The sequence below is a fragment of the Anastrepha obliqua genome, chromosome 2 (assembly GCF_027943255.1).
Source record: "Anastrepha obliqua isolate idAnaObli1 chromosome 2, idAnaObli1_1.0, whole genome shotgun sequence".
Classification (NCBI taxonomy): Eukaryota; Metazoa; Arthropoda; class Insecta; order Diptera; family Tephritidae; genus Anastrepha; species Anastrepha obliqua.
The window spans coordinates 85,891,750-85,919,598 of NC_072893.1; the positions used below are offsets into that span (position 1 = coordinate 85,891,750).

General features: G+C 36.8%; 1 protein-coding gene across 4 annotated transcripts in view; it reads right to left on the minus strand.

Annotated features, from left to right (window-relative positions):
* The window catches only part of LOC129237343 (mucin-2), a 104,645-nt gene that overhangs the window by 6,177 nt on the left and 70,619 nt on the right, over positions 1-27,849 (minus strand). For 3 of the 4 annotated variants that reach the window (XM_054872022.1, XM_054872025.1, XM_054872024.1), the window contains one exon: positions 1,185-5,287. In XM_054872022.1, coding sequence (XP_054727997.1) covers positions 1,185-5,287 — 4,103 coding nt within the window. Of the gene's footprint in view, positions 1-1,184; positions 5,288-25,775; positions 25,804-27,849 lie in introns of those variants that run through there. The other variant, XM_054872023.1, reaches the window with a different exon arrangement.

Sequence of the window (27,849 nt, forward strand, 5' to 3'; positions counted from 1 at the left end):
CCACATAAACCTACTTATCGAACACCTCGCCTCCTTTGGTCACGCCGTGTCGAAACAACCTGCTTCCTGAACCTACCGTTAAATGAGATTGATGATAATGGCTGATGGCTCTAAATAGGGATCTGTGAGCTACTATCATACAATAACAATAAAGGGGAAAGAATCTATCAGAGACCGATCAGTTGATGACATATCATTTTCCCCCTTTCTGACAAGAATCGTTATACAGAAGGTGGATGCCATTATTGACCGATTGCGCCCGTTTTAAATTTGACCCAACATTAAACAATAAGTAAAATTTTCGCGGATTCGCAGATTCGCTGATATGATATTTTCTTATCGTTCCGAATATTTGAATATATTTATTCAAAATTCAAACTGCGAGTTCCGTTATAAACAAAAATTTAAATTCTGCTAAATCCGCGATGTACAATTTGTTAGTTTTGTGAGAAATTGTTTTACAAATTGAATTCCGCGCATGAAAAATGATTTGAAGCAGTGTTTCTATGTACACAGTCTGAAGGTCTAAAAATGTAACGTAAATGTAGCGTGTATCTGCGCAAAATAAATATTTGAAGATGTCGAAGACGTTCATAAATAAATGGGCGCAACGTTATACCGAAATTAAAAACGTTGACGACTTCACCGGACGGATCTCGAAAAAATACCTCTCCAAAGCAAGATGTTTGTGACAAGGCCGAACTTATTGTTGCGTGAGGCTGTAGCAGCTGTAAGGAAAAGTGGTGATAATGTATCCAAAGTAACGATTTGAAGACGTTTACGTGCAGAAGACCTCAAATTCCGGAGCCCATTGAAAAAACCTCTGCTCTCATTATCCCACATTGAAAAGAGATTTGCATGGGCTGAGGCAAATTCAGAACGAAATTGGGCAAACGCAATATACACAATTTTTACACGTCGGTCCTGTTGTGCTGCAGGTAGTCGACAATTTCAGCGAACTATTAAGTAACCAGATAAGGTTCATGTTTGAGTCTGCTTCTCCGAAAAAGGATTTGGGCATTCATTTGTAATAACCGTCAATTTTAATGCAGTTTTGCTGAATAAAAAAACTTGGTCAGCAGATTTGGCGAGTGAAATTCATAGTATTAATTAACAAACGCTTATTTAAACTAATTTAGTACTGAAGCGAAACTGTCTTGTAAAAATGTAAAAATTTTACTCACCACAGTCGTTGGTGGCGCCGAAGCAGCAGCCTTCTCACCAATCAACATATTAGCCATTCTTAATTCACGTAGGATCTCTTCAGGCAAATCTCCGTAATGTTTGTACACTGGATTTTCAACTTCAGTTTGCTCAGAAGCTACTTGTTCTCCTAGCTGGGACTCAGTAGCTACTTCCTGTTCTTGCTGAGGCGCAGTAGCTATTTGCACTTCTTGCTGTTGCTCAACAACTGTTAAACTCTTTTCAGGACTACGTTTGGTAAGTAACTCTGCGGGCAAAGTGCGTGAGTTCACGTTACTGTTATTCCACTCTGAAAACTCCGAGCACGATGAAGAGGGCGGTTCCACCAAATTTGAAACAGATGTAAACGAACCCAAATTACGTACGGCCAGACCGCTGTGCACTAGATCGTAGCCAAGATCACCTACACCGGCGTTATTCTCCCTTTGCGGTGGATTATTGAAGAAATTTTGTAAACGTTGATCTTCGTTTGGCTGAGTAACTGTTTGCTGTTGTTGTTGTTGTGGAGTTGACAAGGAATTGATTTCAGTTTCAGATGGGCACGTTGGTTGTAGTGTGTCAAAGAAATGAGCCGGAGATGAAGTAGTCGTTGACAATAGCGATACGTCCGATGGAGCTATTTGTGTTTGTTGTTGTCCTTTTAACAATTGTTTACTTTCAGTAGTATGATTTGAAGTTTGTTTGAAGTAGTTCGAAAATGAGTTTATAACATCAGAGTGCTGAGGTTGTGTGTTGCTAGTAGTACAAGGAGATGTCTGTATGCCTGGGGCAAACGCTGCTGTAGTACCTGTTGTGTTAAAACTCAATTGTGGCGCTGCGGTTAGTGTTTCAGTTTCACTCTGCGTTGCCTCTGATGTTGTTTGTGGAAGTAGTATATTATCGAAGCCGAGTGGTGGTGGAATGCCTAACGGGGGCTGCGCTGTAACCTCGGCTGTAGTTGGCGCCTCATGCGTAAGTGGTGGTGGTGCTATACTGCTAAGTGGTGGTAGTGATGGAAATTCTTTTGTTTCTTGAGTTTGTACCGGCTGAAAGAAACTCGACGGTGTCTGTTCAGTGTAGCTAAAGAAACCAGCGGCGCTAGGTAATGCAGCAGCAACAGCTGAATTTGGCACTTCTGATGGAACTTCGGCCGGAATCGTAGATGATAGTGGTTCGGTATTATTAGATAGCAAAGGCTGTTGTGGTGGCGTAAATATGTTGAATTCAGCTCCACCTGGGCCAGCTATACCCAATGCATCAGCAAAGAAGTTTGCTAATTTCGGCTGAGTTTCACTGCTTGGAGTCGGCTGTAACTGTGGTTGTGCCACAAATGGTGCAGCAACAACGTTTTTACGAAATGGATTCGCGTTTTGTCCTTGTTCTGGGGATCGATGGGCCTGTGGAACACTAGGCGGTAATAGCGGATTGATAATTGGTTGATTATTAGTTTCTGCTTGGGATGATGGTACCACAAGTGTGCTAGGTTGGGCTTCTTGTAACGATGGAACTTGAACGTTTAGTGCAGACTCCGCAGCTGAAATTGTCTCAGATTGCGATTCCTGCGGTTTTAGATGTTGTTGCTCGAACTTGGGAGGTGGAATTGGTGTAGAAAACAATTGTGGTTCATCAAATTTCGGAATTAGGGCATCTTCTTTTTCTTGCTCCTTTGGGGACGAGAAAAGATCTTGCTGGATCGTTGACTCTTGTGGTTGTGCTGTTAGAGAAAGCTGCTCTAAAGCCACATTCAAAACTTCGGATGGTTTTGTAGTCTCAGCCCACGTATCTAATGAAGCAGACTTTACTTCACTTTCAAGATCTGTAGCTACTTCCGGCACGACAGCTTCAATAGTTTGCTGCTGTATTATAGCGCCTAGATCTTCACCAGGTAAAGATTGGCCTACAAAATTTGTATCTGGCTCTTGCCCTGCTATGTCGGATACAGTAAGTAATTGTGGATCTCTGACTGTGTCAGTAGTGGATTTCTCGTCAGCTATGGGCTTGTCAACGGCAAATAGCCCAACACTTGATTCAGCCGGTTGAGCAATAAAGTAACTAGGCACCAGAGTTGGAGCCGCTGGTAAAGGGGCCAATGGATTTGGTGCACTTGTTGGCGCTGGTGAACCAAAAGGATTGAAAAAACTGGTTGGTGGAACAAACGGTTGTACTATATCTGCCTGTACTTGAACAGGGGCTGTCTCCGCAGGAGTCAAAGGACTTTTATAGAGACGTGTACCCTTCTGCAAGCGAAATGAAGTTGAACCGCCAGTTGATGGTAGAGGTGTTTGATTGCTTGAAACAGGTTGCTGAGCAGTTGGAGGTGGGAAAATAGATTGGGGGGGAGGAAAAGTAACTGTTCCTGGTGTGGATGGTAGCTGTGCTGGGTTACTTGGCCCAGACGTTCTTTGATCGAATAATGGTACACCAGTTGGTCGTTGTTGAGTAATAACCTCTGCCGACGCAAGCTGCTTTGGTTGATCCGGAATTTCGACTAAAGGTGGAGATCTTACTTGATCAGAGCTTGCTTGTGTCGATTCAAATACTGGAACCGTGCCAGAGAGAACTCCTGTTGCTATTGGAGGCGCAAATGAATAGTTGTTGTGCGAAGACGCACTTGCTGATGTAAGTAAAGTAGAAGGAGCTTGTGTTGGTGCTGAGTTGTTGGTTGACTGTTCTGATACACCAAACGTAGCAACTGGTTTGGACGGCTGTTTTGTAGGGTCAAAGTAAGAAATAGGTGTTGTTGAGGCGGATGGACGTTGTTTGGTAGAATCCGCTGTAGCACTTTTGGGTGGACCAGCTACGAAACCAGTAGTGGGTGGTGGTGGCAGAGGCTGGCCTACAGGTGGTAGAGGTGGTGGTTGTGTAAATAAATGTGAAGTTTGTTGTGCTGTTGGCACTTGCACTTGTGCAACACTCTGTTGTGGCGGTGGCAACTGAGGAGGTGCGAAAAACGCCGCAGAAGACAGATTCGGCTCTATAGATGCAGGGTAGAATTGAGCTGCTGGTGGTGGTACTGCAGCTGGTGCCAACCCACTAGCCCCAATATATTGGCCTGTGTTAGCACTCGCAGCTTCTGAAGGTGGGTGCTGATATACACCTGTAAAACTGCGGTGTGATTGTTGTGTTGTATCTTCAGGAAATATTTTATTTGAACCCTGCGTAAAAGTGCCTGTCGCTGATTGCACTAAACCGGAGATATTCTGCAGTACTCCACTTGGTACCAAATTGCTAATATTCGAAAATAGACCACCAGTTTTACGTTCCTCTTTTCCAGGAAAATGAGCAGCTTGATAGCTACTTTCGTAAGTGTCCAATTGGGGTGCTGCCGGTGCTGTGGGATAGCCAAAGGGATCTGTTAATGATGTGGATTGTGATGGTAATGGTGGTATGCCTTGCACAGGAGCTGCAGAGATTAATGGATCTATCGTCGGTGCAGGAACGCCTGCGGTTTGCTCTGACAGTCCTGGTATGGGCGCATACAACTTCTTTTTCGCCGCAAGACGATAAGTATTCTGACCACCTGCTAGCGGTGGAGGCGCCGCGCTTGCTGCGGGCAAAATTGGCACTTCAGTAGGCGTGTACAATTTGGGCGGTTCAGGTGGTAATGATGTGATGCTCTCGGAAGTTGCAAATGGTGAGTTACCAGCAGGATGTGCAAACGCTATGGGTGCTGGTGCATTTGCCTGTGGATTATTGTAATAAGGATACTGTTGTTGTTGTGTTTGGAATTGTTGTTGCAAATAGGCTGGTTGTATATCCAGCTGCGATGCTATGTTATCGTTCTCGTTGTTATCACTTATGGGCGTACGTTCTCGACTATTCGAACCAGAATACTCAGAGATGCGTTTGGAAAATGTCGATAAAACACTCGATGCCACCGATGGCAGTGCTGAGAATGAAGAGGCCGCTTGGGTAAGTATTGAATCAGTAGGCTGATTGTTCGACTCCGACCAGAGTGGATTTGCGTTCGGATCGATATGTCCTGTATTTGCAGCGGAGTCAGTTCTTGATTGTGTTTCGTCGTTGCTTGTATTCAAATTGATTTCGTCTAAATTTTCGGTGTCAGTATCTGTTGGGCTGCCAATAGTGACGAGCGGTTTTGGCTCTGTTGAGTACAGAAGAAAAGAAAACAAGGAAAAATTTAGTAGAATTCATATAGGAAAATTAGATAAAAATTTAATTCAAATAAATTAATTTTTTGCGAAAACTAAATAATCGTTACGATACAAAAATCTATATTTTGAATTACAATAATGGATTTGAAAAATACAGTGGTTTTTTTACTCGAATAGTATTTTTTCAGTGATAGCTCTGTTTTCTTGCTGAAAAGTCAGTATCACATCTCAAAATATAATCAATCGCTTCACGCTCGAAAAAAGTTGGGAAGTATTATTATTCAATAGGTGCGCTTCAACTTTTTTCCGATAGGGAGGGCGAACGACGCAATATTTTTTATTTTACGCTTGTCATTTGTAAACTTCATTAGTATACATTTTATCATGGAACGCTACACACTTGAACAACGATTGCAAATCGTGCAAATTTTTTATGAAAATAATCGTTCTGTTGCTGCTACTTTAAGAGCATTACGGCCATTTTACGGTCCATTTAACAAGCCGTCCCGTTTTGGGGTTATGTGAAGTCATTGGTCTACAGTAACAAGCCGGCGACGATTTGTGAGCTCAGAGCCAATATTGAACGCGAAATTGCTGGAATTTCGGCCGATTTATGCAAAAGAGTGGTCGAAAATTGGGTTCAACGATTGGACTTCGTAAAACGTGCACGCGGTGGTCATGCAAAAGAAATCGAATTTCATACTTAAATGTATATGTTCAAACTCGATAATAAAAAAAAAAAATTAGTTAAAAAAGTCAAACCGTTTGTGTTTTATTCAAAAAAGTTCAATAGTTGAAGCGCTCTTCCTGAAAAACCCTATATTATTATATAAACTTATTTCCAAAGGCTCTGCTGTGTAACTTAAATTGCGAAAAGCTGCCACATCTGGGAATCGGAAAACTCGCTAGAAGTTACTGCATCCCACAGAGTGTCAGCTCGGTGCGGATTTTGAAGCTGTGGCATCAGTGGTGCATTGGTGAGTGCTAAAGAGGCACGATAAACGATTTTTTGTGGCTGGAAATTTCAGCAAGATGGCACGAAATGCCACACAGATCATCCTCAATCTATCTTTTGTACTCCAAGTTCAGTAATCGTCTTGTCAGCCGCTCGGCGATTTCAATGAGCCATATCGGAGCTCCGATTTGTCCGTTAGACAGTTTTTTGGCTGGTACTAATAAAGACCGATCTGCTGAGAACTTCCAATTCATTAAAAAATCGTCTCTTCCGCTTCTTCATCTAGACAGCTTCATGTGCCTGCGTGCCTAGCGTCTGGGCGTGTCTACCTATTATACAGTGCCCCGTTATAGCAGAAATCAGTGTGCTAAGTTCACGTTTATTTTGACTTAGCTGAAATTCTGTGCGTGCATTGAGAGCCGGCCAGAATTGTCGGGCAATTTTGCAGGCTGGTTTGTTACACTATCTTTCATTAGCTATTCTTAAAAAATTCTCAAAAATAACTTGCATGTCTGTAAGGGTATATCTTTATAATTGCCGATGTAGATATTTATTTATTAAGTAGCTTCGTACGTAGTCTTGCTAGTTCATCTACTCTGTAGTTCCTCACGGCCTTAACAATCGCTATCGATTCAAACTGAAAGATACTGCAATAGTCGGGTAGCCGAAAACTAAAAGATTTTCATAGATGTTCGGAATATACTCCTCCGCTCATCCTTCTTTCGGCTTTGAGCCATCTGTGAGCCATACATGGGTGCACTCGCCCTGTCTTACTATTCCCGGTCTCCACTCTTCTCTTAAGGTGAAGAGGGTCGTCGACGGGAAACTCCGAAATATTAGTCAGGATATTACAGGGACCGTAATTAATGTTGTGCAACTTTTTTGAAGTGTTCACTTTTGCCATGGTGCTAACACCAAATTTTTCTTGAAAATCTACTATTGCATTTAATCCTATATTGTGATTGGCATAACACCGGTTATGAGAGCAGATGCAAGCATTTGAACCTTTTGCCACCCTTGTCAAAGGCGTTCCACCACACATTGTCACAATAGAGAATAGGCCTAACCACCAAACTACCGCTCTATTGAGCCAGTTTCATTGTTTCAAATTTGATCTGCTGCAAGAATAAATTTGAAGAGTATACCCTATCCTTGCTTTGCGCCTCCTATCTGGAATTGTGGGTGCCCAACTTAGCTTCCTAATCAGCACAATGCCTATGTATTTAGACGTTTGCGTTACTCTAAGTGTTTTCTACCCTAGGAATACCTCATGTTAAAAGGTGTCCGTTAGTGATTCATATTCTCGGGGCTCACTCTTAATCCTAGGCTTTAATACCATCGCTCAAGATCATTTTTTTATTTCTGTTAAAAATATACTCAAAAACGGGTTGGTGTCGAAATTCTGTATGTACAAAATTCTAAAAACAAAATTCTGCTTTTTAAAATTCTGCTTTTTTAAAATTCTGCTTTCTAAAATTCTGCTTTTTTAAAATTCTGCTTTCTAAAATTCTGCTTTCAAAATTCTGTATCACAAAATTCTGTATTAAATCATAATGTTAACAATGTTAAAGAGGTAATGTAATTATTTAATTTATTATTATTATTATTTTTTATTATTATTCGAGATATTAAATAAAAAAAAATAATAATAATAATAATAATAATTGTTTCTTCAGTTTCGATAGAATCCACAGTATTTTTGCGTAGAACTCTTCTAAAAAACAAACCGCTGCGAAGGATTATTAAGAAAAGAAATGAATTAAGTCACACTAAATGTAATTGGCTAAACTAAAATATTGTTATCGCTTAAACATATACATATGTATATTTATGGAATAAATGTTTATTTTGTTACTTCTTGTATGACGAAAATCACAAAACTTGAATAAAGCAGAATTTTTCGCATTAAACATGCAGAATTTTGAAAAAGCAGAATTTTAGAAAGCAGAATTTTAAAAAGCAGAATTTTAAAAAAGCAGAATTTTTTTGCAATTTACAGAATGTTGTCACCCAGAATTTTGTAATACAGAATAATGACACGCTCCCTTCAAAAACAAAATTAAATAATTAATCTAGCACCACCTTGTACTTTTTTCTGTTGTTTTTATCGCAAAGTGAAATAAGTGACTTGAATACTGACTTCCAATACTTCAAGAGTAGCGGATTTGTCGGCATAAATCAATGGCTTAACATAGCTCCATATAAAGAAATACAGAGGCTTTAAACCAAACGAATAAGGGGCTGATGAATAGGACCACTTCTGGAAAGGAAGTTGGCCCCAAATTGATTGCGCAACAAATCGATTGTTAAGACCGCTGTATGGCAAGACGAAGTGCTCTATGAACTTCGCGAACTGATTTTTTTTTATATTTTTAAAGAAAATTTCAATAATTTGGATACGTTGTTGTGGCGTTAAGCGATTCATGAGGGTTTTACCAAACCTTACCGCACAGAAATATCAACACAGAACATTAGAAAAAATGCATAAGGTATCTTCTAGGCTTTAACTAAACATATCCGAAGAGATTTTTCAAAATTTTTTATTTTAATAATATTTCATTTATTTAGACAAAACTTACTTGAGTACCAAGAATAAAAAAAGAAGCAAAAATATTATTAAGAAAAAGAAACAAGACTTCTTCAAAAGACAAATAAAGCAAATCGAAACAGATTTAAAAAAAAAATATAAGAAAAATGTATCAAGCCATAAAACAACAATCTAAATCTTTTTACCCACGGACGAAAGTTGTCAAAAACAAGAGTGGAGAAACACTAAGGGATAAACAGCAAATTTCTCATCGTTGGAAGGAACATTTCAATGAAACTCTAAATGTACTGAGAAGAAGAAGCACCAGAATAACAGACCGCTGAGGTGAATATAAGCAGCCCTAGTTTTGAGGAAATAAAAACCGCCATAAGCAAACTGAAAAATTATAAAAGTAGCGAATTACTAAAATATGGTAGAATACAGTTGGCCAAACCTCTGCACAACTTAATAATAAAAATATGGGAAACCAACACCTTACCTGCAGAATGGTTAAGAAGCATTATTGTACCGATACATAAAAAAGGCGATAAAGCAAACTGTCGAAATTACCGAAGCATATCGCTACTGAACTCAGGGTACAAGGTCTTCACAAATATTCTATATTTAAGGTTGAGCCAATATGCTGAAGAAATACTAGATGATTACCAAGCAGGCTTTAGAGCCAACTGGTCGACGACCGACCAGGGCTTCATGATCATGCAAACCTTTGAAATACTATATGAATACGACATTGATATTCACTGTCTATTTATCGATTTTCAGCAGGCATTTGATAGCATAGACCGAAGTAAAATAAAATACTTGTTGCAGTCTATAGGCACACAAACAAAGCTTATTGAACTTGTTATTAAGACCCTTACAAATAAGACAGCAAGTGTTATAGTGCAAGGTGAATGTACGGAACCGTTCTCTATTGTCTCAGGAGTTAAACAAGGAGATGCACTCTCAACATTGATATTTAACCTGGTGCTACATGCAATACCAAACGAAATAGACCCGAATGGAAGGATCTACAACAAGCCATTCAAAATGTTTGCCTATGCAGGTGATATACTAATAATGGCAAAAACTAGAAATGAGCTGCAGGCTACGTTCAAAAAGCTGGAGGAAAGAATACATCTAGCTGGACTGATAATCAATGCAGAAAAAAACTAAATATATGGGCCGATCAAGATCAAACATTGTATCCAATGATCTGGAGTGTGGGGCATACATATTCCAATGTGCAAATGAGATCGCCTACTTGGGCATTACATTATCAGCCAACCAAGACATCTCGGTAGCAATCAATGACAGAATACGGGCAGCCAACAAAGCATATAATGCTAATCTAAAAGATCTAAAATATTATCGTGTGAGCAAAAATGAAGAATATATAAAGCACTGCTTACATACTGCTGTGAACTATGGACGCTGAAAGCTAACGAGACAAAACAGCTAATGTGCTTTGAAAGAAGAGTGCTCCGAAAGATCCGCTTAGACTGGCAGATGGAACTTATCGCATTAAGCACAATGCCGAACTGGAAGACATAGTTAAGAAAGAAACTATAATAAGATTTATTAAGTCTCAACGAATTAGATGGCTGGCACATGTGGCTAGAATGCCAAGGAAGCGATCAACGAGAAAGGCACTAGATCTTCTCCCAAATGGGACGCCCAAGGAAAAGGTGGCTAGAAGATGTAGAAGCTGATCTTAGGAAAATGCGCAAGCAATGTTGGGGGGAAGTGCCTGTAAATCGAGACCGATGGCAAGAAGCTGTGAAGGAAGCAATGGTTCTCCAAGGACTGTAACGCTAAGAACAAGAATATTTTATCATAAGCAAATGGTATGAAACATGCACCGTGCAGTAGTTTCATAAAAAACGGGCCGGCACAAACGACCGTCGACATGGGTTTAGGGTTAAAAATGTAGAAAGATTTCCTAATGTTAAATGTACACTATAGATATCACACCGCAATTCCAACTTCAGTTCTTTGCCAAGCAGATGTAATTTATGCACAAACACTGAATCTTATCTGAAACTAAGCCCAAATTCAGACAAAGTTATAAACTTTCAAGTGCATGAGGTCATTCCAAATTGTACGCACATAGAATATAAATAAAAAGCCGATAATGTGGCGCATATATAATACAAAAGTTAGGCATTAGACAGTCGTAGTATGTCCTGCATACTAAGCGACTGAATAAACAGAGAACACGAGTATACTCATTGTTAATGCAGCGGACGCTTGGCAAGGTTTCAATTGTTCAAGAAATGACATTATAAAACCACAACGAAACCATATTTGAATATGTCCTATTGTAAAATATTCGTAAGGCAACGTCCCAAAAACACCATTAAATTTATTATTAAAGCGCATAAACAGATATCGCATGTGCATACAAATAAATAAATATGCATGTGTGGTTGTGTGTACATACATAAGTATGTATGTGTATGGGAGGCGGAACAATATTGTGTATGTGCACGAGAGGCGGAAAGCAAATAAATTATAAAGAAGTTTAATCAAAAATAATATACAGTAACGAGCGATATTGCAACTGGTTTCATTGAGAAGACAAGAATAAAAAATTAAAGTATAAGAACAAATAAAAAAAATGTAAAAATAAAAATAAAAAACAACAATTTTGATAATTAAACTTCATCCTTCCCGGCTATTGTTCGTTAGGCATAAATACATTGCTTCGAGCCGCTTTTGTAGCAGCTGTCACCTTAGCACTTTTTTACCACGCCTGCGGATAAAGCAAGTTTAGATACTATCCGTCTGATAAATTTCATCAGTCCTTACTGATCAGAGACTAATTCTCTTTTTCGAATTACAGTGCGTTGCTCCGCTGGTGCTAAGGCTCGTGTAAGATCCTTCTGTTGACACAGTGATAGCCACCTACTCAGAAACATACCAACCTATCAGAAGCGACATACGCACCTTCGGCGTTCCATCATTGGCTGCTGAGAGCGACTGCCTTTTGAAAATCGTATATTTTTGATTTTAATGCCCACAGCAGAAATCCAAGCAAGGAGCTATTCCCTGTATATCGCGCCCAAACACACTGGGCCACGGGGGCCGCTGTGAAGCAAAATACATGTACAAAATACTCAAGGCACAAACTCGTTTTTTGCTTCTAGCACTCGTTAATGGCAAATAATATCAAATTATAACTTTACCAGCATCGCGAATCGATTTAGTCATTTAGTTCATCCGGAGAACTCGAGTAAAAAGGCAATGAAACTTAGTCACTATCCGCAGTATATAAAGAGTTGGTATTAAAAATAGATAAGAGCGGTCACTAATCATGCCCATTTTCCATATTACTGTAATTTTCAAACTCTTAAAAAGTGGTATATTTCCTTAACTACCATAGAAAACTTGCCAAAAAGTAATATAGGGCAAGATTTCCAAGATAGAAGCTCCAAGTGAAGCCAGGTTCCTTTCCACCTGATTTTTCCAACGCATAGGAGGCCTTCCTCTTCTTTTGCTACCACCAGCTGGTACGGTATCGAATACTTTGAAAGCCGGATCGTTTGTATCCATTTGGACGACATGACCTAACCAACGTAGCAGCTGGACTTTTATTCGCTGCACTATGTCTTTGTCGTCGTAAAGCTCATACAACTCATCGTTCCAGCGCCTGCGATATTCGCCGTCACCAACGTGCAAAGGTCCAAAAATCGTTTGCAGATTCTTCCTCTCAAACACTCCAAGCGACGCCTCATCGGATATTATCATCGTCCAAGCTTCTGCGCCATACGTTAGGACGGGCATGATGAGAGCCTTGTAGAGAGTTATTTTTGTTCGTCCAAAGGAGACTTTACTACTCACTTGCCTACTTAGTCCAAAGTAACACTTATTGGCAAGAGAGATTCTACGTTGGATTTCAAGGCTGACATTGTTATCGGTGTTCAAGCTGGTTTCAAGATAAACGAAGTCTCTTAAAACCTCGATATCATAACTGCGCCGACTCTTTTTTGTCTGATGGCAGGAGGTACAGCATTTTGCCCTCGTTCACCACCAGACCCATTCGCTTTGCTTCTTTATCCAGTTTGGAAAAGGCAGAGCCAACAGCGCAGTTTCTAAGCCGATAATGTCAATATTATCGGTATATAAAAACAGTATCATAATTTGATACTCGTGGACAATCTGGCATCCTATCTAAAAAATATATTTACTATAGTCTAAATATGCGAAAAATCTACCAACTTTACATACATATGTACTTATACATTTGCATGTACATATATACATACATAAGATCCTCGTATGACTATGCAAATGACAATGACATTTAACAAAAAGCATACATTCACTGGGTATAACAAAGTATATGAGACTTACGATTCTAACTGGACTTACACACTTCTTTACTTGTTTAATTAATAATTAGTTATTGATGATCCATGTTATAAATGATAATAAAAATGCACATATTTATTTATAATTATATTGTTGAGTGTTTACAGCTTTATTGCGGATATGTAGACATTTAGGCACTTGCGCTACAAATCACTATTTAGCCAGACCGACTACAGGTGATCAACATCAAGTCGATTGGCATTATTTAATATCATTAGAAATGCATGTCAGATATTTGTTGCCGCCGTTGAAGTTGTAGCTTATATAAGCTAACCACCAATTTGCGGTTAGTCGCTTTTTAATTAAACAATTAATTACAAATACATATTAAGTATGTACGCTTATAATATAGAAGCAGACGGAAAGAAGTGCATAAATAAAGTACCCATACAAGATCTTCTGGTTATTCATATATATGTACAAGTACATACATATACAAATAAACACTTGCGCTCACTTAATGTACTCACTTCATCTTTCTTCAATATTCGCAGTACTTTTCATGCAACATTTTTTTTGTTATTTTTTTATAAAAATATGGCCCCTTATGAATCAGAGTCTCAAACTATCTATAAAAATTTTTAAAAATCATCATCAAACTTTTAAACTTTTTGATCACTATTCTTAGAAAACTACGCATTCCAAAGTGAAAATTTTAAGTCACTCAAAAATCATTTTGATTTTTGACGATTTTTTGCCGAAGGTGTTGGGCATTTCTTCTTCATAAAGCAAGTCGGAAGTCTTTAAATGGAAGACAATTTCCCAACTTTTTAATCAAAATTTTTAGAAAACTTCTGGGCATGCAGTTTTAAAGTTATTGTAAAAAAGTGGAAGTTTGAAGTCGCTCAAAAAACGCAGTGATTTTTGGTAATTTTTTTTATATATGATATTGAGCATGCGTTAAATGGAGGAAATGAAGATGATGATTTTTGACCCACTTGACCCACTTGACCCACTTCAGTATACCAAAATTCAAAGCGCTATGAAACTGTGTACCCGGATTTTAACTAAATATTCTGAGTAAAAATTATTATTCTGAGTAATTTTGATGAAAATTTTCTGCATTTTTATACATTTTGTACAAAGTTTGATGCCTTGCATTATATAGCTTTTGTTGTAGTATGAAATATATTTTTATAAGCAAATAATTGAAATTAAAAATTAAATAAATAAATTGTCAAAACCTGTCAATATATGGCGTACACTTTCTTTTGACGCTGACAGTATATGTATATTACATGCAAAATATAATTTACAATTTATGTGACGGAATCTTTGATAATGGTTGAAAAATTGTTATAATAAAATAAATGTTAAAGCAACAAAATTTCACACAGCGTAAAAATATATAATTAAATAAAAGCGTGGCTAAAATATTATAATTTATTAACTGAATAATGTACGCGGATATCGCTGTTTATTGGATTGGCAATGCAAACAGCTGAGGTGCCCTTGGTTACCACAATCTCCATCAAAATGAACATTTTGCTTATTTCCGGGTACAGATGGCGTCGCATTCGCGCGCGTTGCTAGCTCTACCTTGTCGCATAGCGCTTACAACCTTTTTTGGGTATCGTTTAGAAAAAAACTAACTTTTGAAGCTGCTGGTTAAAGTGGTCATCAGACCCGGCCATCATCGAAGGATGAGGGGATTTTTTTCGGAGGAAAGAGGAGACTAAAATACAAAAGTATGAATAATTTGGCATTCTGGCGACGCGAGTGATGACCGCATATACAAATATTATATAAGAACTAAGGATAATTTTATATGAGTGATTAGACTTAGCTCTATTCGAGCTACCTAACCGAATCATCTAAATGATATTTCCTGTTATGTAACTAGGAAGGCTCAAAAAAGTATTATTATTATTATATATTTTATATTAGAGTAAACATATATCTTACAAACGAAAGAAGGTCCAAAAGTTCCCCAAACAGAATTGCTGAAAAGAGTAGTAGAGATTTTTTTTTTTTTGTAATTAGCACTGAGTACTTGGCAACCCAACAAAACCATGAATACTAAGTTTAAGTCATATCACAATGCGACTATTCATTAACCTGATATGTCTAAGTTATGTTTAGTTAGGTTACGGTGGTTCCCACACTCGATAAGCCGCATATAGGCCTAGTGGCCCATTGTGATACCACTAGTTTGGGCTCAAGTTCCCCCATCTAATTCGGAATGTGGTATAAATCGTAAAATATTGTGGATGGCTCTGTATTCTAAGTCTGCCAGAGCTCTAGTAGGTCAGTGGGAGAGGAAATGTTCAACCTCTCTTCATCTCTCCCTCATTCTTGCAACAGCAACAGAAGTTATTACTAGATGGATAAGGGACTTAGTTCTATGCTCATTCCTCAGAGCTACCTATTTACCTCACAAGTGGACTCCAAGACCCATCTACAGTTGGCTCGCATGATGTAGACTGACCTGATACAGAACTTGCTTGAGGATAAATGTGTGGACCTCCATGGACTGAACAGAATTGAACGATTTAAGAGCAGTTCACTTCCCAGCCAGCTCATCCGCAATGCAATTTCTAGGAATGTATATGTGCCCAGGAATCACAAAGCCGGCTCTCAAATAGCTCTATATTGGATTCCCACTTTGGATGAAGTGCCCTGGCACTGTAGATAATTTATTGCAGCTTAAATCTGAAGTAAGTAGGCTACAGCGCGTCGAGTGTAAAGCAGGCGTGTACGAGCGAGTTTTTGAATCTTCATAGTCAGAACAGAAATTAATTTTTCAATTGTATGCTACTAGACAAAAGACTTGGATATATCACTATGAATCTGAGTCGTAGTGAGAGAAGTCAAAGCAGCAGCGCCACCAGCAGTTCAAGGTAATAAGTTCATAGTAGCTGAAGAGACGGTGAAACCAATGAGACCAGTGGAAAATAACGCTGCACTTTGTGAAAAATTAAAAGACTCCTACGAAAAATATAACGGGGATAAGAGACTTGAAATGTGCTTCTGTGGCATGTACCTACCTTGGCTATGACTGCCCTAAACAACTGTGACTTTTAAACCTCGCCGCTTCAAATTGTTCAAATATACAGTATATTTATATGCAAAAGGAGCATCTAGCAAAGATTTTCTATTGATGTTAAATCGGTATCTTCACTCTACGGGCTTTTAAACCTCCCCTTATACCTAAAACACAGTTTAGTTTCAGCATTAATTTGCGTTTTACATTTAAAATATACTATATGTATATGCACAGAGTGCCAGCTGGCAACAAATTAAGGTACGCATAAACTTATCCTTATCATGAGCATCAAATTTCGCAAAATAAAAAATAATATTTATTTAATTAAGAAAATGTCATAACGAATTCCAGAGAACAAGAATTTCAGCGAAGTAGTGGCTAATAAAGCCATTGTGGCAATAAAGTCATTGGGGCAACCATTCGGACTATGCTAGCGAGCCAATTCAAAACAACTGCATAAAAATAAAATAAACAAACAAACACAAGCTCAAAATGTGCAATGGGCACAAATATGCTACGTTAACACCAACAACAATGTTGAGACAATGGCACTTGCCTCATTGTTTTGGCCAAAAACGTGCTGCAGCACATTCGGCTTTGGCATATTTTCGCTGTGACTTTTGTTTATTCACTTTTCCGCAAAAGTGTTTGTAAAATTTTTAGTTTCGTTGAAGTTACCTCGATCTTGAAACGTGTTCTGCAAACCAAAAGAAATGCGTTCAAAAAATAAATTATTTACCGAGTGGGTAAATATACATATATACATACATACTTATGTACGTGAGTGTAAAAATGAAATTATTAACAAAATGTAACGCAGCACCAGCAACAGTTGCTTTAAAACAGTGCTTTAAAAGACGGAAAAAGTAAAAGAGATATACAAGGTGGCGAAAAATAACTTACCATGTTGGAAAATATATAATTTTTGCATATATAAATTTTGCAAATTATTTGCACGTATACAAACAGACGAGAATAGACAATCGAGCGCGTAAAGATCAGAATAAAGATTTCCATCACCCAAAATCATTTAATTTTTATTAATATTATTTTATTTTTATGAATATTATTTTAATTTTATTATTATTATCTGTTTAATAAAAAACTTAATCAAGCATAACATTGGATGATTAATTTTGCGCCACCTTGCATAAAAATTTGACGAACAATCAAAAATATATTGTGACAAATGCGTATAAAGTCGGTTACCCTGCTGGAACTCTTATTTATGAAGAAGTACTCGTATACACACAAAATGCCTGCAATAACATCGATGTGTATAAACAAGTTTTGGGGCAACTAACAAGCAGCTCATTCAATGAACCAATAGGATCAAAAAACTTTTAAGCAACATTCATGTGGAACCTTAGAGCAATATAGGCATTTGCGAAATTGGTTAGTTCTTTCGGCATAGGCTTGGCAGCTAAGTAGTGAACTTGCGCTACAAACGATGATGGATGAAGCTACTTAAGTTGATAACATATCCTTTCATTTCCAACTGTGCACCGATGGGTTCTCGAAATTAAATGTGGTTGTATCAGATAAACCACGTAGTGGTCGTACAAAAAGTGCAACAACACCAGAAATTATTGAGCAAGTTTATGATATTGTTTGTGAAGATCCAAGTTCAGCTAAGCGTGAAATTGCTTATTTTACATGAAGAATTTTAAAGAAGTTGGAAAATCTGTTCAGAAAGTTAGTGCCGCATTCGGTAACAATTTAAGAAACGCTTGCGGAAAATCATTACACAGATGATTGCATTACAAATGAAATAAAAAAGCCATTTAAAAAAACGGGTATTGCTCGACAATCTTTCTTGACGTTGCCCAAACATTTGAAGAGGTCTGGCACGAAGGGCTTTATAAAAATTAGCAAATTACTACCTTCAAACTCAAGTCGGACCTCTCTGACAGAGGATTCACGGTAAGAATAAACAAGTTGATAATCGAAGAATTTCTGATATTGGCTGGTGTGTCTCAGGGAACTGTTCTTGGCACATCGGGATACCTTCTCTTTGCATAGGTAGAAAGAATCGTTTTAACTTTAACATTCGTGAATAATACCACAATTATGTACCGAAACCGAATGAATGAGCAAAAAAGAAAGCATTTGAAATTTACGTTGAAGACAAACTCATGTCCTGCTTTTTTTTTTGAATAACATAATCATTCCCCAAGATGGTAACGCTGTACAAACCTTGGGTATACACTTTGACCTACCTGGAGAAGACACACTCCTGGAAAAAAGGTATAAATAAATTTGAAAACTTTAAACATACTTTGCCTAATGAACCGGAATTTTGCATTAAAATTAGACTACAAATTCTTGTTATGCAATTCCATTACAAAGCCAAAATCGTCCGTTTTACTGACATATACAAATATAAAGGTCAAAATAAGTCAGAGTAAGTAAAAACCTGAACAAACACAAAGCTCTTCAAATAAATATGACCAATGACGAAATCAAAATAGCAGCAAAAAATATCTAAAAAACTTACAGACCCGCCCGAACCCTGTTCCTACTACTCTCGCACATACAATCGACGTATCACGCCCACACCATTTCAAACAGTACTTTTCAAAATTTTGATTTTGTTATTAGAAAACTTTAATTCAGTTTTAGAAGATATCAATTCGATTTAAGAAAGTATCATGTGGATGTTTTAGAGCTCAAAAGGTCATGAGGTCGAAGTGCAAACCTCCAATCAACCTATGTCTATCTATCACACGGATTTTAGAATAGTCAAATGTACTTTAGAAAGCAATAAATGTAGTTTAGAAAGTGGCAAAGTGGCACTTTAGAAAACATCAAATCTATTCTAGAAAGTGTCAAATGAATTACAAAGAGTCAAATGTATTCTAGAAAGTGTCAAATGTATTTTAAAAACATCAAATGCATATTAGAAAGGTTCAGATGTGCTTAAGAAAGGAACAAGTGGCCATTATTAAGCAAAAACATATACAATACTCTAAAAAGTGTCAAATATACCTTAGAAAGAAGCAAATGTACTTCAAAAACAACAAATGTACTTGAGAAAGTCTAAAATGTACTTTAAATTAATCAATTGTAGTCCCGAAAGGAACAAATATACTTTATAAGGCGTTAAATGTACTTCAGAAAGCAACAAATGTACATTAGAAAGCGTCAAATGTACTTTAAAAAGCATCAAACGCACTTTAAAAAGCCTCAAATGTGCTTAAGAAAGGAATAAGTTTCCTTTATAAAGCAAAAAAATGTACTTAAGAAAGCAACAAATGTATTTAAGAAAGTCAAAAATATGCTTTAGAAAACATCAAGTGTAGTTCATAAATATGATACTTCGATCATATAATATTAAATGTGCATGTAAACCATATTTGACACCTTTCTGTAGGACGAAGAGATTGCCCACGTTAGATGGAGATACCAAGATCAAAAAGTGCCCATTCAACAGACTAACAAGCAGCTCAATTGTATTATAAAAAAAAAAATATTTCAATTTAAAAACTGTAATTCTATTATTTTTGCATTCAACACTTTTCAACAAACGTCTACACATCCCGTAAAATTGCAAAAGCCAGCATCTTTCTTTGAACAGACCAACCACACTTTATGACAAAAAAAAACATTTTTTTATTATACTTTTTCCCAGGCTTGTACGTGTTGGTCGTTTAGTTAAGTAGAAAAACACACTAGAAATTAAAAATGTTGACACAATCGTTTTTCCATTTTTTTTTTTTTCAGATATGTATGATGAATTTTTTTAAGATGAAATGAAAGGGTCACATGCTCGCCAGGCCTCAGCAGATTTTAATAATTTTTAGCTCCTTAAAAAGAGCATTGAAAGTAGTTCATTCTAAAATAATCTCAAATATGCACCGGTAAACAAAATAGTCATTTAAAATACTATTAAAAATTAAAAAATGCATAAAAATTTAGAATTTTTCTTTCTTTCCGTTTGAAGTACCTTCTTTCTCCAAAATTCTTTATTTTGAATATTTCATCTTTTTCTACTTCACTAAAGAAGTATCCGGAGCTCCTAAAAATTTGTCGGAGTTAATAACCTTCATCAATTTTTTTTATTTTGTTGTTGAATATACATAGAGGGTAACTTCCAGCTGGGTAGCTGCCTCAACACATGTGATTTTGTATTTTTATTATTAACTTAAAATTATTTTCAAAAGCATCTTTTTCATGTTTTTTTTTTTTTTTGTTAACAGAAGGAAGTGCAGGCGTTGAGTTTTATTGTTATTATTTTTTCAACTCGTTAATAAAACGCGTCCAATTAGGAGCTGCGTGCATGCGAAGTACATTTTTAATAAGCATATGCGTATATGTTTTTGTATTATTTTTTCACATAATATTTTAATGCCGTTTCCGAATTTTAGCAATGCAAATTTTGTATTTCTTTGTATGCGTAAAAATGTAAGGCAACTTATACATGTATATATGTATGTATGTAAATTTGTATACATGCGTGGAGTATAAATTAGCGCCAGACAATGAACTCGGCAATTTCAAAGTATTCCATTTTTATTGGTGTGAGGAACCGTTCAGAAGGTCTGCGCCCACAAACTGTAAGTCGACGCCAACTTTTTGTAACTTCACTTAATTTATTTAATTTTAGTGGCATTAGTAGTAGCGCCAAGTAGACTAAATATTATGAAATGATTTTTTAAATTCTTAGAAAAGTGTGTTTGAACGCCTCATTTTGCTGGGAGACCAGAACTTTACACCATACTAAAAATTTAGTTACGTTCGAGATAGCGGCTAATTTATAAGATTTTATACTGTTGAAGGTAGTTAATTTCAACTTTCGATTGATTTCAAGGGATTATTTTATTTATTGGACCAATAAAAGTACAAATTTGAGGTTTTTGGGACATAAGCGGCACCCTGATTTGGGTAGGGTAGGGCTCAGGTTCAAAGCCCACTGTAAGCAAGAAACATTAAATTGCAACATTTTTTTAACAGCGCTCGCCTCTCGGCAGGCAGGTGCAAAAGTTTCTCATAATCTTTCTTGAAACAATCTGAGTCGGTAGGTGTGAAACAACTTTAAGACGCACACCACAAATTGGAGGACAAACTCAACTAACTACTCAACAAATGGTACATCCCTTATATTTATATTCACATCCCTTACATACATACAAGGCTTTGATGAAACTCTATCTTTTGATGTCGATCATAACAAACGAGCCAAGTGCTGTTATTTAAAAGCTGAAACAATTGGACATGACCAGAAACCAGAACATGATATGGTAGTACACGGACGGATTCCTCACCTATCAAGGTGCAGAAGCTAGTGTCCACGTACCGGGGAAAATATACTGGCAAGCTCTAGCTCACTTTAATCTTGGACGCGACTATAAAAACCTTACTGATAGCCAGGCAGCAATCAAGGCTCTCAACTCTTTCGAGGTTACATCAAAACCGGTGCAGGAATTTCTTGATAAGCTAAATACATATATTAGACAGGAACAACCATTTTACGTATCCTATGGGTTCCAGAGTACATAAGAATTACTGGAAACGAAGTCGCAGATAAATTAGCTAGTAAAGAGGAGACCTCCCCGTTTATAGGCTGATATCCATTTTGTAGCCTAGGAAAAAGTAACTCTTTTTCAGGAAGTAGAAAAGACAAGTCTAATCATACTGGGAAAATCTACAGGGTTTATCACAATCACAATCAATAACATAAACCGATTTAAAGATTGTATGGAATTAAATAACAATAATTTTAGAATCATCAAAGGAATACTTACAGGGCATTATAGATTAATTACTAGCCTGGGAATTTAAACCAAAAGAACTCTAGCGTTCTGTAGGGCAGAAGATGAAACCACCAAACATGGGTATCGTGCTCAGCATTGATGCACAAGCAAGACAAACACCTGGATAAACATAAACCTGATTACGAGAACAGAAAACACCATAAGCTTAAATTTGCTCTTACCGAATCTAACGAAGTGTCACATCAAACACAGTTTCTCCTATTTCTATATTTTTGGCCAGAAGTGGAATTCGAATGCAGTTAATTCTGTTGATATATAATACTTATTGGGTTGGGGAATAAGTTCATCACGTTTCTATATATTATTTTATTTTACAACGATTTTTTTGCTGTTTGGCAAAGGGTAAGTATTCATTCATCTCTAAAAAAACTATGTTAATTGTATTTTTTAGTTATTTAAAATTTTATTAGTTTTGAAGCTTAGAAATGGTATACCCAGAAGCCAAAAATCAACATTTTCACCACCTGCTCTTCTTTGCTCATCGAGGTAAAAAAAACAGAAGAAGTCGCCTTGAAATTGCTTCTCAGCATCTAGCCTCGAGCAACACGTGGCAACACAACGCATTTTGTATCGAATCGTCAGGAGAGATGAGAAATGATACATCAATATCAAGCAAAGAAAGGAGTGGGCGGCTTCAGGAGATACGCCAAGGCCGAGAGTCATCCAAAAAATAACATGATGTGTATGACTGGGAGGGCATGGCGCATTGGGAAATGCTAGAAAAACAATGACAAGGAGCTCTTCATTAGCCAGCTACACCGCGTGAATCTTATTTCGCACACAGGCGTCTGACTCTGAAGGCAGCACGAACTCGGCAGAGCCCACACTTCAACATCAGGCACCGTAATCATATTAGCTTTCTCAAAAAAATACCAATTTATACATTATTTTCAGATTTTAAGTTTTGCCATCAATAATAATAAAAAATTTGTGACTTCTATTCTGAAAATAGAATCATATATCGAGTTATACTTTTTTGATCAAAAATGAAACTTATTTTTCGAGCACTATATTTTCCCCCTGAAATAATTATTATTTTGTGAGTTGTTAATTTGTGGATCGGAAATAGTCATTATTTTTTTAGTTTTAAATTTTCCATCGGAAAAAAATTATTTTTTTTTTTTAATTCCATTTTTCCGGCCTCACTTCACCTAAACTCACTCTACCTCAAGCCGACTTATACCTGCATACATACATATACTCGTACTTATATACATAAGTATTTATGTATTTGTTTCTAACATAATTTTAATAATTAAATTTAAGAAACTATAGTTCAGTTAGTACGGCGGCCGCCGTAGCCGAATGGGTTGGTGCGCGACTACCATTCGGAATTCACAGAGAGAACGTTGGTTCGAATCTCGGTGAAAACACCAAAATTAAGAAAAACATTTTTCTAATAGCGGTCGCCCCTCGGCAGGCCATGGCAAACCTCCGAGTGTATTTCTGCCATGAAAAAGCTCCTCATAAAAAATATCTGCCGTTCGGAGTCGGCTTGAAACTGTAGGTCCCTCCATTTGTGTAACAACATCCAGGCGCACACCACAAATAGGAGAAGGAGCTCGGCCAAACACCCAAAAAGGGTGTACGCGCCAATTATATATACATATAGTTAAAATTTAAGAAACGTTCAATAAGTTTGCATCAAAAGTTCAAAAACTATAATTTTTAGAATTTTTTTAGTATGCAGTTTTATAGCCCATTGGGTTTTAATAGAATAAAGTGCAGGTTTGAAGTGACTCAAAATTTGTACACTTTTTTGTGCAGGCAATCTAGTGCCGTAAAACGAAAGCTCGATTTTTTTTTTTAAAGGGGAAAAAACTGAACATTATCAGCAAACAAAATTATTATTTATGACTGTATTTTCTGAGCAATGAATTAATAATCGTAATGTGATTATTAATAATATACGATATTTGAGAACATGCATACATATATAATTTCTCAAAACCATTTTACATACTTTTTGCTCTTTTTCAGATAAAAGATGGAGGACTACAACTTAGGGGTAGTCAGAATTAAAAAAAATAGGATTATTTTTTTCGAGTTTATCAATAATTAACAAAGGGCGTTCGGGCGCTCGTTAGCAAATCTTTAAATGCGTTTTTCTCAAAACTGTGTTTTTTGAAAAACATAAAAAACTTGTGCCTGATCGAAGGATTTTTTTCCCAAAAGTTTCGATTTTTTTTACAATTAATTTGTCGGCTTTTTTCTCGAAAATCTGAAAAATATTTCCTGAGGTCGCCATATTGTTAATTTTGGAAAAAAAGCACAATATTATCTAATAATAAAACTAATTTCTGTTGTCCGATTGATTTTAGATGAATCTCCAAGAACTTGTGCAAGGGACTTCTGGAGAAACGGGCTCCATACAAACAACGATAACTTTTACAATTATTATTTTTTTTTTTAGTTTTTCTAAAGTCAAGTCGAAACATGATGCATTAATGTGAAAACATAGCATTAATGCAGTGCTTTTACTTTTGTAAAATAAAGCAATTGACTAGCAAAAAAAAATTATTATTGATCATTATTTTTTCGGGCCTCTGACTACCCCTAATCCTTAACTCAAACAATAAAGAGGCATGAAATTATCGTCGTTATATGTGACAATCACGCCGATTTAGAATTTCCTAATTTTCGTTCACAAGGTTCACCGATCTGCGGAATTTATTCAACAAGTGCAAGTGATCTTCGACTAGGACTCTTCAAAATGTTTGAAAGGGTGTTTTCGACGAATTGTGTATACAGATCTTCGGTATAAATCCTACGTACTGTGCAAAAGACAGTTTCGGTCAAAGAAAACACGAGCACAGCGAATTAACCGAGCAATACGACTTCTAAACAAAATTAAACAGCTGAAGCACCTGAGATGTTATGGTTATTTTATGACGAAATGTGCAGAATGGCAGGTGGCTATGTTCCAATCCTACAAAGGTTTCTGCTGTCATGCACACGAAGTCAAGACATGGCATGCCACCACACTCAAGGATTTCAAGTGAATTCTGCTGCATATATCGAGATTCTAGAGACAGTAGTGAAACCCTGGATTGATAGTATACGCCGTAATGACCCATACATCTTTCAGTAAGACGCCACTCCTTCACACAAAGCGATGGCGACACAAGATTGGATGACTGAAAATTTCCATAACCACATACACCGAATGTATGACCACCTAACTCTTCAGACCTTAAACGCCCGGATTACTACGTATGGGGCGTAGTTGGGCGTGAAACCAAGAAGCATCCTCATAACACCATTTCTTCTCTGAAGGCTGGAATTCATACTGTTATGGTCAATATGAATAAGGATCACTTGATTCGTGCATGCATTCGTTTCCGGACCAGGATCGAGGAGGTTATTGCAGCTAATGGAAATTGTATTAAATGGTTTTATGATAAGTTAATGCTGTGTAAAGAATTCCTGAAGTTTCATTAAATTTTGTTCAAAATAAAAGCTAATTAGTTTTACTCTCAAGTTATCCTCAAATACTGTGTGCACCCTATATTTTATGGGTATCACTCAAAAATTTTCAAATCATAAAATATTTATAAAGAACATCCAATTTCTACGTTCTAAGATACGTGGAAGCGTTTACATTTTTTCATTGAAAATTTTAAAACAATGAATATTCGGTCCCTGATCTGCCTAATTTGTTTAAGTATTCAATGTATCTCACAACTCAAATTCTCTTATACATAGAGTTTTGAGCTTATTAACATAGCGACTGCAGTAAATTTGGCTCACGTTGATCTAGGCATACGCTCTTCAATTCTAGAATGATGGTGAATGGCGTCGCAGTTTGTTTTTACCATAACTTATAAAGTATTTTTAGAAGTAATTTAAACAAAATTGTTACCATTTAATTCCATCATCAGTGTTGATTGTTTTTCTGAACAAATTTCACCTCCGATCACCTATGTGTGTAAATAAATAGAGACATTAATCGCACATAGGAACCAGCTGTGTTAACAGCAAAACTTGTCACTTCAAATACCTACTATGTGCATACATATATTAAATAATTAGAAATATGCCGTCGTGAATACTTAAGATCCAAACAAGTATTAGTTGAGCAATAATAGCAAATAACAACGAAGCGCGAAATTTAAGTGAAAAATATGAATTTACGACCATTTTATCGTTACCGTTACAGTGAATGTTAAAGATAAGTTTAAAAAGTATGCACAGTGAGCCAATGGCTTTAAGTGACTAACTTCGCTTTAGCTGAAAAAATATTTTTGTTCACGTTGTTGACTATTGATTTGCGCGAGACAGATAGACTGGCAGTTACGTAAGTTGTAAAGCAAATTTAGAGTCATCAAAAATTTCCAATATTTATGTAGGCGTACAAATGATGTTTGCCGTTTTTATGATGTACTAGTGTGTACTCACTCTTATTTCACTATTTGTATTTGTAATTTATTTAGTTTTTGTTTTTTATTATTTTTTTGTTTTATGCTTAACACCTTTGTAAATCGCACCAGAAAATTATGTTTAAACCCATCCCGACACGCCCTCATCGCAATGAGTTATTTCTATATGTATGTAGGTATGTATATGTCCACATACATTCATGCATATATAATTGACGCAAACATCCTTCGACAGACTTTTGGCCGAGTTGATGCTCAAATCTGTGAAACGTCTCCTGAGATTGCGCTGCTAAGGGCAAAACTGAATCTACTGTTTTATGCTGCCTATGAAAAACAAATTGCTTTGATGGGAAACTTTTTTATGATAGAAAATTAATAGTTAGCTGTTTAATATTCGCAACGAGCAACGAATCATGGACCAACTGAATAGTAGGCATGCACAAATTGAGATCGATAGCAGCGGCCGTCATGAATTGTTGTTTGCGAAGTAATTTGATGCGTGTTATTCCCCATGACTACGTCGTTGATGAACTGAGAAATTGTAATTACATACATAACACATGGGTTGAAAAGTTCCGGGCCTAACAAAGAAACACGTTTTTTTCGTTCCAAATTAGTTTTACTTATCAACGTAATTTCCATCAAGAACCACGCAATCATTCCAGCAGCGCCCTAACATTTCAATGCCACTTTTTTAGAACGATTTATCTTTTGCCCCAAAATAGGTCTCAGTCTCAGGGATAACCTCTTCATTCGAGCGAAATTCTTACCAGCCAGTAGTCGCTGCGAGCCAATTCTGGCCAATACGATGGATGTGGGAGCAATTCGAAGTTCAATTAATGTAATTTTGCCATTTCAGCTGATTTGCTGACATCACAGGCGATATGGCAGCAGTTTGTTTACGAAAACCTTAGCTTGTGTTGATAATATACGAAAAAAATCAATGCATCCTTCGCTCATGTTACTTCGTTGCTGATTAAACAACGACTGAATGGACAATTCTGCTTCCGAATCCCCTATGACACAAGTTACCTCTAAGTAATTTTAGTAGCAATGAGTCAATTTAAAGTGTGAAACCGTTCTAGAGTTCGAAAAAAATTACTAGTTTAACGCTTTATTTTTGTTGCATGGAGAGAACTCCAAGCCTCTTCTTCATAGATTTTATTTAATATACATTTGAATGTTTATTGAAGCGTAAAAAAATATAATTTTGATTTAACTCTGAGGGACAAGCAGCTCTTTTGATTTTGAGATACCAATGGCCGCATTGTTTCGGCCCCGCCCATCATGCCATGCATATGGCATTTTGATGTAATATAATTGGCATATAAATTAGGGTAACGCTGTGCGGACAAGTTAAATCCAGTACGTACTCCCTGCACTACTTTGCAAATTTAGTTACCAGTAGCCTTCATGGCGAAAAGGCCTCTTAGCTCTCTGGCTGTTCGAAAACATAGTAATACTTGCCCAGGCTAATTTCGAGGCTAGAACTACTCTCATTTCATATGGCATACCCCCTTCCGCTAAATTGATTCTGGTGCAGTTCGTTTTGGAGCC